Raw genomic sequence first — 12454 nt, 5'->3', positions numbered from 1 at the left:
AGATATATAACAGTAATATAATATGATAATGTATAACTAATATATTAACATATAAAATATAATATAATATATAAGATAATCATATATAATAATATTTAACAATAACATATACAATTATAATAATATAAAACAATAATATATAACATAGTATATATATATATATATAACAGTAATATAATAATATATAAAAATTTAAAATTATAATATAAAAGATAATAATATATAATAATATATAACAGTAATATATTAATATATAAAATATAATTATATTTTATATATAACAATAATAATATATAACATAATAAAATATATATCAGTAATATAATATAATAATATATAACAGTAATATATTAATACATAAAAATATAATACTATATAACAATAATAATATAAAACATAATAAAAACAATATATACCAGTAATATAATAATAATATATAACATATATTAATATATAATAATATATAACATATATAGCAGTAATATAATAATAACATATAATAATTATAATACAATGGAGACAAGGATGGGATCCTAATAATAGTATGTCGTGCCTATCTAAATAATATATACCAGTAATATAATATAATAATAATATATAACATAATAATATATAACAATAATAATATATAACATAATAATAAAATAATAATAATAATAATAATAATAATAATAAAACAATGGAGACAAGGATGGGATCCTAATAGCATGTTGTGCCTACCTCCATAATATATAACAGTAATATAATAATATATAACATAATAATATATAATAATAATAATATATAACATAATAATAAATTAATAATAAATTAATAATAATAATAATAATAATAATAATAATACAGTGGAGACAAGGATGGGATCCTAATAATAGTATAATAAAACAATGGAGACAAGGATGGGATCCTAATAGCATTTTGTGCCTACCTCCATAATATATAACAGTAATATAATAATATATAACATAATAATATATAATAATAATAATAATACAGTGGAGACAAGGATGGGATCCTAATAATAGTATGTCGTGCCTATCTAACAATAGTATGTCGTGCCTACCTCCATAATAATAATAATAATAATTATTATATTACTGTTATATATTATTATTGTTATATATTATTATATTGTATTTTTATATATTACTATATTACTGTTATACATTATTATTATATGATATTACTGTTATATATTATATTATTATATATTACTGTTATATATTATTATTAACTTATTACAGTGGAGTCTCACTTATCCAACACTCGCTTATCCAACGTTCTGGATTATCCAACGCATTTTTGTACTCCATGTTTAGTTTTGTTGTTTTGTCGGCCGCCGCGACACCACAACTCTTTTATATATATATAATAATATAATAATATAGTAATATAATAATAATATTATATTGTATTTTTATATATTACTATATTACTGTTATACATTATTATTATATGATATTACTGTTATATATTATATTATTATATATTATAATTATATTACTGTTATATATTATTATTAACTTATTACAGTGGAGTCTCACTTATCCAACACTCGCTTATCCAACGTTCTGGATTATCCAACGCATTTTTGTACTCAATGTTTAGTTTTGTTGTTTTGTCGGCCGCCCCGATACCACAACTCTTTTATATATATATAATAATATAATAATATAGTAATATAATAATAATAATAATAGTAATAATAATAATACTACAGTGGAGACAAGGATGGGATCCTAATAATAGTATGTCGTGCCTATCTAACAATAGTATGTCGTGCCTACCTCCATAATAATAATAATTATTATTATTATATTACTGTTATATATTATTATTGTTATATCTTATTATATTATATTTTTATATATTACTATATTACTGTTATACATTATTATTATATGATATTACTGTTATATATTATATTATTATATATTATTATTATATTACTGTTATATATTATTATTAACTTATTACAGTGGAGTCTCACTTATCCAACACTCGCTTATCCAACGTTCTGGATTATCCAACGCATTTTTGTACTCAATGTTTAGTTTTGTTGTTTTGTCGGCCGCCGCGACACCACAACTCTTTTATATATATATAATAATATAATAATATAGTAATATAATAATAATATTATATTGTATTTTTATATATTACTATATTACTGTTATACATTATTATTATATGATATTACTGTTATATATTATATTATTATATATTATTATTATATTACTGTTATATATTATTATTAACTTATTACAGTGGAGTCTCACTCATCCAACACTCGCTTATCCAACGTTCTGGATTATCCAACGCATTTTTGTACTCAATGTTTAGTTTTGTTGTTTTGTCGGCCGCCCCGATACCACAACTCTTTTATATATATATAATAATATAATAATATAGTAATATAATAATAATAATAATAGTAATAATAATAATACTACAGTGGAGACAAGGATGGGATCCTAATAATAGTATGTCGTGCCTATCTAACAATAGTATGTCGTGCCTACCTCCATAATAATAATAATTATTATTATTATATTACTGTTATATATTATTATTGTTATATCTTATTATATTATATTTTTATATATTACTATATTACTGTTATACATTATTATTATATGATATTACTGTTATATATTATATTATTATATATTATAATTATATTACTGTTATATATTATTATTAACTTATTACAGTGGAGTCTCACTTATCCAACACTCGCTTATCCAACGTTCTGGATTATCCAACGCATTTTTGTACTCAATGTTTAGTTTTGTTGTTTTGTCGGCCGCCGCGACACCACAACTCTTTTATATATATATAATAATATAATAATATAGTAATATAATAATAATAATAATAGTAATAATAATAATACTACAGTGGAGACAAGGATGGGATCCTAATAATAGTATGTCGTGCCTATCTAACAATAGTATGTCGTGCCTACCTCCATAATAATAATAATTATTATTATTATATTACTGTTATATATTATTATTGTTATATATTATTATATTATATTTTTATATATTACTATATTACTGTTATACATTATTATTATATGATATTACTGTTATATATTATATTATTATATATTATTATTATATTACTGTTATATATTATTATTAACTTATTACAGTGGAGTCTCACTCATCCAACACTCGCTTATCCAACGTTCTGGATTATCCAACGCATTTTTGTACTCAATGTTTAGTTTTGTTGTTTTGTCGGCCGCCGCGACACCACAACTCTTTTATATATATATATTATAATATAATAATATAGTAATATAATAATAATAATAATAATAATAATAGACACTAATAGGATGCTAATAATATTGTTAATCTACCTCCAGCAGAAGACGCACTTGTTGGCGCAGGCCAGGCTGGGGGTGGCCTCCATGCATCGGTGGCTCTCGATCCCGTAGAAAGTGTGCTTGTAGCACCCGCCACGGCCACGCAGCATCGACTGCAAAGGAGACAGAGAGACGTGGATATATATGTAACTAGCTGTGCCCGGCCACACGTTGCGGTGGCAAAGTAATGGTGCTATTGGTTAAAAGTTGTTGTGGGATTTTTATTTGACGTTATTTGCATTTTTTATTAATCTTTTTATTTATTATATTTTATTATTTTCTTGTATTATTTTTAGTTATTTTCTGTTATTATAGTATTTTATTGTATTAATTTTTAGTGTTTTTATTATTTTTTATTGGGTTGCTAGGAGACCAAGTTGGAGGAGCTTAGCCTTCTAACTGGCAGCAATTGGATAAAAGCAATTATTCCTCTCTCTCTCTAATTAGGACTTTATTTTCCTTTTCTTTTTGTTGTATCAACCTAGAGGCGTGGATGATGGGTTGTGTTGTCAAATTTCGAGGTTGGGGGGCCTGTCGTTTTGTTGTTTTGTGGGTCGCCGTGATGCCATCACTCTTTTATATATATAGATTTTATTATTTTCTTGTATTATTTTTAGTTATTTTCTGTTATAGTATTTTATTGTATCAACCTAGAGGCGTGGATGATGGGTTGTGTTGTCAAATTTCGAGGTTGGGGGGCCTGTAGTTTTGTTGTTTTGTGCGTTGCCCTGATGCCATTACTCTTTTATATATATAGATTTTATTATTTTCTTGTATTATTTTTAGTTATTTTCTGTTATAGTATTTTATTGTATCAACCTAGAGGCATGGATGAGGGGTTGTGTTGTCAAATTTCGAGGTTGGGGGGCCTGTAGTTTTGTTGTGTTGTGCGTTGCCGTGATGCCATCACTCTTTTATATATATAGATTTTATTATTTTCTTGTATTATTTTTAGTTATTTTCTGTTATAGTATTTTATTGTATCAACCTAGAGGCGGGGATGATGGGTTGTGTTGTCAAATTTCGAGGTTGGGGGGCCTGTAGTTTTGTTGTTTTTTGCGTCGCCGTGATGCCATCACTTATTTATATATATAGATTGGAAATTCTGGTCAAGAGTTGCAATCCCAGGTGACAGCAGGATTGATAATAATAATAAATGAATAATAATAATAATAATAATAATAATAATAATAATAATAGGCGACAGCGGGATTGACGAGAGGGAACTGGAGAAGCTGATATGATCATGAAGATTTGAAGATCGGAGTGCAAAGACTCCAGCACAAGCCAGGGAAGGTGGGCCCGGTGGTCCAATAATAATAATAATAATAATAATAATAATAATAATGAGAAGCAAGGCATACCTTCGTCCAGCGGCAGAGCTTCACCCCCGAATGGCTCCCGATCAGCCTGTAACCTGGAACAGAATAATATATTATTATTATGATATATATAATATATAATAATTATTATTATGATCCATAAGGAGACTCCTATTATAACATTAATATGTTTTATTTTGCATCACTTTGTGTTATATATTAATAATAATAATGAATTCTTCAATAAATAATATATATTACATTATAAATTAATGACTTCTTATATTAATATTACATATTATTAATAATAAAGAATATTATATATAATATTATACATTAATGACTTCTTATAGTAATATTACATATTATTAATAATAATGAATTCTTCTAGATATTATTATTATTATTATTCACATCTATTATTATTATTATTATTATTATTATTACATTGCGTCAGACAAGATGGGCTTAGAGGGTCCCTATAATCATTATTATTATAATTATTATGTTAGTATTACATTCACATCTATTAATATTGTTATTATTATTATTATTATTATTATTACATTGCATCAGACGAGATGGGCTTTGGGGGTCCCTATATTACATTATTATTATTATTATTATTATTATTATTATTATTATGTTGTTAATATTACATTCACATCTATTATTATTATTATTATTATTACATTGCGTCAGACAAGATGGTCTTTGGGGGTCTCTGTAGTATATTATTATTATTATTACATTATATTCACATATTATTATTATTATTATTACTACATAGGGCCAGATTAGATGGCCTTAGGGGGTCTCTGTAGTACATTATTATTATATTATATTCACATATTATTATTATTATTATTATTATTATTATTATTATTATTATTACATTGGGTCAGACTAGATGGCCTTAGAGGGTAATGTAGTACATTATTATTATTACTATTATTATTATTATTATTATTATTGTATTGGGTCAGACTAGATGGCCTTAGGGGGTCCCTATACTACATTATTATTATTATTACTATTACTATTATTATTATTACAATATTGGGTCAGACTAGATGGCCTTAGGGGGTCTCTGTAGTACATTATTATTATTACTATTATTATTGTTATTATTATTATTACAATATTGGGTCAGACTAGATGGCCTTAAGGGGTCCCTATACTATATTATTATTATTATTATTATTGTATTGGGTCAGAGTAGTTGGCCTTAGGGGGTCCCTATACTATATTATTATTATTATTATTATTATTATTATTATTATTATTATTATTATTATTATTTTGGGTCTGACTAGATGGCCTTAAGGGGTCCCTATACTACATTATTATTATTGTTATTATTATTATTATTGTATTGGGTCAGACTAGATGGCCTTAGGGGGCCCCTATACTATATTATTATTATTATTATTATTATTTATTATTATTATTATTATTATTATTGCATTGGGTCAGACTAGATGGCCTTAAGGGGTCCCTATACTATATTATTATTATTATTATTATTATTATTATTATTATTATTATTGTATTGGGTCAGACTAGATGGCCTTAGGGGGTCCCTATACTATATTATTATTATTATTATTATTATTGTATTGGGTCAGACTAGATGGCCTTAGGGGGTCCCTATACTATATTATTATTATTATTATTATTATTATTATTATTATTATTGTATTGGGTCAGACTAGATGGCCTTAAGGGGTCCCTATACTATACTATATTATTATTATTATTATTATTATTATTATATTGGATCAGACTAGATGGCCTTAGGGGGTCCCTATACATTATTATTTTTATTATTATTATTATTATTACAATATTGGGTCAGTCTAGATGGCCTTAAGCGGACCTTGCTTGGTCAGGGCTTCTCTCAAGACGGGCGTGATCATCTCCCGGGGCTCCCCGGCCTCCTCTCCTTCCTCCTGCCGAGAAACACGTAACACACATACGTGTCACATAACATAATATAAATATAATATAAATATTATATTATTATAATAATATATATATATATGAGATCATAGCAGGGCGATACCTGGGCCTTCTTCATGCGTCGCATGGCCGGCCCCAGATCCTCCACGTCCGTCACGGGGTGCGCGTCCTGCCCCTCCTCGCCTTCGCCGCTGGATTCCAAGGGATCCGCCGGGGGATCCTAAAGATGGGCAGAAGGAGGGAGAGGGCTTCAGACATATAATATATCTGTACATATCTTTTTGGGCCACTTCAAGGGCAAAGAAACCAAACAAATATAGGTTTGCAGCCCAAAAGGCAGGGCCCTTCAGTCTAACAGCTGAGTAACCTGTGTGCCATGACACCAATGCTTATGAATATCACTGATTCCACCAAAAAAAAAAAATAGCCAAATATATATTTGCAGTCCAAAGACAGGGCCCTTCAGTCTAGCAACTGAGTAACCTGTGTGCCATGACACCAATGCTTATGAATATCACTGATTCCACAATAAATATAATAATAATAATAATAATAATAATAATAATAAACTAGCCAAATATATATTTGCAGTCCAAAGACAGGGCCCTTCACTCTAACAGCAGAGTAACCTGTGTGCCATGACACCAATGCTTATGAATATCATTGATTCCACAAAAATAATAATAATAATAAACTAGCCAAATATATATTTGCAGTCCAAAGACAGGGCCCTTCAGTCTAGCAGCTGAGTAACCTGTGTGCCATGGCACCAATGCTTATGAATATCATTGATTCCACAATAAATAAATAAATAAATAAACTAGCCAAATATATATTTGCAGTCCAAAGACAGGGCCCTTCACTCTAACAGCTGAGTAACCTGTGTGCCATGACACCAATGCTTATGAATATCATTGATTCCACAAAAAAAAACTAAAAAAAAAAAAACTAGCCAAATATATATTTGCAGTCCAAAGACAGGGCCCTTCAGTCTGACAGCTGAGTAACCTGAGTGCCATGACACCAATGCTTACGAATATCATTGATTCCACACAAAAAATAAACTAGCCAAATATATATTTGCAGTCCAAAGACAGGGCCCTTCAGTCTAGCAGCTGAGTAACCTGTGTGCCATGACACCAATGCTTATGAATATCATTGATTCCACCAAAAAAAATAAAATAAAATAAACTAGCCAAATATATATTTGCAGTCCAAAGACAGGGCCCTTCAGTCTGACAGCTGAGTAACCTGTGTGCCATGACACCAATGCTTATGAATATCATTGATTCCACAAAAACAAACTAAAAAAAAAAAACTAGCCAAATATATATTTGCAGTCCAAAGACAGGGCCCTTCAGTCTGACAGCTGAGTAACCTGTGTGCCATGACACCAATGCTTATGAATATCATTGATTCCACACACAAAAAAATAATAATAAACTAGCCAAATATATATTTGCAGTCCAAAGACAGGGCCCTTCAGTCTGACAGCTGAGTAACCTGTGTGCCATGGCACCAATGCTTATGAATATCATTGATTCCACAAAAAAAAAAAAATAAACTAGCCAAATATATATTTGCAGTCCAAAGACAGGGCCCTTCACTCTAACAGCTGAGTAACCTGTGTGCCATGACACCAATGCTTATGAATATCATTGATTCCACACACAAAAAAAAATAATAAACTAGCCAAATATATATTTGCAGTCCAAAGACAGGGCCCTTCAGTCTGACAGCTGAGTAACCTGTGTGCCATGGCACCAATGCTTATGAATATCATTGATTCCACAAAAAAAAAAAAATAAACTAGCCAAATATATATTTGCAGTCCAAAGACAGGGCCCTTCACTCTAACAGCTGAGTAACCTGTGTGCCATGACACCAATGCTTATGAATATCACTGATTCCACAATAAATAAATAAATAAATAAACTAGCCAAATATATATTTGCAGTCCAAAGACAGGACCCTTCACTCTAACAGCAGAGTAACCTGTGTGCCATGACACCAATGCTTATGAATATCACTGATTCCACACACACAAAAAAATAATAAACTAGCCAAATATATATTTGCAGTCCAAAGACAGGGCCCTTCAGTCTAGCAGCAGAGTAACCTGTGTGCCATGACACCAATGCTTATGAATATCACTGATTCCACAAAAATAATAATAATAATAAACTAGCCAAATATATATTTGCAGTCCAAAGACAGGGCCCTTCAGTCTAGCAGCAGAGTAACCTGTGTGCCATGACACCAATGCTTATGAATATCACTGATTCCACAAAAAACAAAACAAAAAAAAACTAGCCAAATATATATTTGCAGTCCAAAGACAGGGCCCTTCACTCTAACAGCAGAGTAACCTGTGTGCCACGACACCAACACTTACGAATTTTCCTCGTTCAAAAAAACAAACCAACAAGCCAAATATACATTTGCAGTCCAAAGACAGGGCTCTTCATTCTAACAGCTGAGTAACCCGTGTGCCGTGGCACCAACGCCTACGAATATCCCTCGTTCAAATACAGATTTGCAGTCCAAGGGGAGGGTTCCTCAGTCTCACAGCGGAGTAACCTGTGTGCCATGACACAAACGCTTACGGATATCCCTCGTTCAAATACAGATTTGCAGTCCAAGGACAGGGCTCTTCAGTCTGACAGCTGAGTAACCTGTGTGCCACGACACCAACGCTTACGAATATCCCTCGTTCAAATAAAGATCTGCAGTCCAAGGACAGAACTCCTCAGTCTAACAGCGGAGTAACCTGTGTGCCACGACACCAACACTTACGAATTTTCCTCGTTCAAAAAAACAAACCAACCAACAACTTGCCAAATATAAATTTGCAGTCCAAAGACAGGGCTCTTCATTCTAACAGCTGAGTAACCTGTGTGCCACGGCACCAACGCCTACGAATAACCCTCGTTCAAATACAGATCCGCAGTCCAAGGGGAGGGCTCCTCAGTCTAACAGTGGAGTAACCTGTGTGCCACGGCACCAACGCCTACGAATATTTCTTGTTCAAATACAGATTTGCAGTCCAAGGACAGGGCTCTTCAGTCTGACAGCTGGGTAACCTGTGTGCCATTACACGAACGCTTATGAATATCACTCATTAAAAAAAAAAAACTAGCCAAATATATATTTGCACACCAAAGACAGGGCTCGTCAGTCCAACTGCTGAGTAACCTGTGTGCCACTACACAAACGCTTACGAATATCCCTCGTTCAAAGAAACTAACCAAATATAGACTTGTAGTCCAAAGACAGGGCTCGTCAGTCTGACAGCCGAGTAACCTGTGTGCCATGACACGAACGCTTACGAATATCATTCATTCAATTACAGATTTTCAGTCCAAGGACAGGGCTCTTCAGTCTGACAGCTGAGTAACCTGTGTGCCATGGCACGAACACTTATGAATAACACTCATTAAAAGTAACAAAAACAAACCAACAACTAGCCAAATATAAATTTGCAGTCCAAAGACAGGGTCCTTCAGTCTAACAGCTGACTAACCCGTGTGCCATGGCACCAACGCTTATGAATATCACTCATTCAAAAAACAAACACAAAAACCAAAAACAAAAAAAACCCCGTGTATGTGTGTGTATATATATATATATATATATATATGTGTGTGTGTGTGTGTGTGTGTGTATATATATTTGCAGTCCAAAGACAGGGCTCTTCAGTCTAACAGCTGAGTAACCTGTGTGCCATGACATGAACGCTTACGAATATCCCTTGTTCAAAGAAACTAACCAAATATAGGTTTGCAGTCCAAGGACAGAGCTCCTCAGACTAACAGCAAAGTAACCTGTGTGCCGTGACACGAACGCTTACAAATATCCCTCGTTCAAATAAAGATTTGCAGTCCAAGGGACAGGGCTCTTCAGTCTGACAGCTGAGTAACCTGTGTGCCATGACAAGAACGCTTACGAATATCATTCATTCAAAGAAACTAACCAAATATAAATTTTCAGTCCAATGACAGGGCTCTTTAGTCTAACAGCTGAGTAACCTGTGTGCCACGCCATGAATGCTTATGAATATCACTTGTAGAAAATAAAGATCTGCAGTCCAAAGACAGGGCTCCTCAGTCTAACAGCTGAGTAACCTGTGTGCCGTGACACGAACACTTATGAATATCACTCATTCAAAAGAAAGAAAGAAAAGAAACTAGCCAAATATAAATTTGCAGTCCAAAGACAGGGCTTGTCAGTCTAACAGCAGAGTAACCTGTGTGCCATGACATGAGCACTTACGAATATCGCTCATTCAAATACAGATTTGCAGTCCAAGGAGAGGGCTCCTCAGTCTGACAGCGGAGTAACCTGTGTGCCATGACACCAATGCTTATTAATATCACTCATTCAAAAAAAAAAAAAAAAAAAAAACCAAAAAAAACCCCCAACTATCCAAATATAAATTTGCAGTCCAAAGACAGGGTCCTTCGGTCTAACAGCAGAGTAACCTGTGTGCCATGGCACCAACGCTTACGGATATCCCTCGTTCAAATACAGATTTGCAGTCCAAGGACAGGGCTCCTCAGTCTGACAGCTGAGTAACCTGTGTGCCACGACACCAACGCTTATGACTTATCACTCATTCAAAAAAACAAACCAACCAACAACTTGCCAAATATAAATTTGCAGTCCAAAGACAGGGTCCTTCGGTCTAACAGCTGAGTAACCTGTGTGCCACGGCACCAACGCTTACGAATATCCCTCGTTCAAATACAGATCTGCAGTCCTAGGACAGTGCTCTTCAGTCTGACAGCTGAGTAACCTGTGTGCCACGACACAAAACGCTTTACGAATATCATTCAAAGAAACCAACCAAATAGAGGTTTGCGGTCCAAAGACAGGGTTATTCAGTCTGACAGCTGAGTAACCTGTGTGCCACGACACGAACGCTTTACGAATATCATTCAAAGAAACCAACCAAATAGAGGTTTGCGGTCCAAAGACAGTGTTATTCAGTCTGACAGCTGAGTAACCTGTGTGCCACGACACCAACGCTTTACGAATATCATTCAAAGAAACCAACCAAATAGAGGTTTGCGGTCCAAAGACAGGGCTATTCAGTCTAACAGCTGAGTAACCTGTGTGCCCTGACACGAACGCTTTCGAATATCCCTCGTTCAAATACAGATTTGCAGTCCAAAGACAGGGCTCCTCAGTCTAGCAGCTGAGTAACCTGTGTGCCACGACACCAACGCTTTACGAATATCATTCAAAGAAACCAACCAAATAGAGGTTTGCGGTCCAAAGACAGGGCTATTCAGTCTGACAGCTGAGTAACCTGTGTGCCACGACACGAACGCTTTACGAATATCATTCAAAGAAACCAACCAAATAGAGGTTTGCGGTCCAAAGACAGTGTTATTCAGTCTGACAGCTGAGTAACCTGTGTGCCACGACACCAACGCTTTACGAATATCATTCAAAGAAACCAACCAAATAGAGGTTTGCGGTCCAAAGACAGGGTTATTCAGTCTGATAGCTGAGTAACCTGTGTGCCCTGACACGAACGCTTTCGAATATCCCTCGTTCAAATACAGATTTGCAGTCCAAAGACAGGGCTCCTCAGTCTAGCAGCTGAGTAACCTGTGTGCCACGACACCAACGCTTTACGAATATCATTCAAAGAAACCAACCAAATAGAGGTTTGCGGTCCAAAGACAGGGCTATTCAGTCTGACAGCTGAGTAACCTGTGTGCCACGACACGAACGCTTTACGAATATCATTCAAAGAAACCAACCAAATAGAGGTTTGCGGTCC

General features: G+C 32.9%; 1 protein-coding gene across 1 annotated transcript in view; it reads right to left on the bottom strand.

Annotated features, from left to right (window-relative positions):
* LOC134293092 (S-adenosyl-L-methionine-dependent tRNA 4-demethylwyosine synthase TYW1-like) overlaps window positions 1-12454 on the bottom strand; it is a 54699-nt gene that overhangs the window by 20718 nt on the left and 21527 nt on the right. Inside the window, exons 7-10 of the mRNA XM_062959607.1 lie at window positions 6767-6883; window positions 6581-6653; window positions 4744-4796; window positions 3374-3492 (exon numbers count right to left, since the gene is read on the bottom strand). Coding sequence (XP_062815677.1) covers window positions 3374-3492; window positions 4744-4796; window positions 6581-6653; window positions 6767-6883 — 362 coding nt within the window. The remainder of the gene's footprint in view (window positions 1-3373; window positions 3493-4743; window positions 4797-6580; window positions 6654-6766; window positions 6884-12454) is intronic.

Source organism: Anolis carolinensis, unplaced genomic scaffold (assembly GCF_035594765.1).
Source record: "Anolis carolinensis isolate JA03-04 unplaced genomic scaffold, rAnoCar3.1.pri scaffold_7, whole genome shotgun sequence".
Classification (NCBI taxonomy): Eukaryota; Metazoa; Chordata; class Lepidosauria; order Squamata; family Dactyloidae; genus Anolis; species Anolis carolinensis.
The sequence above is the reverse complement of the archived record's forward strand: the minus strand, read 5'-3'. Positions and strand labels throughout refer to the sequence as shown.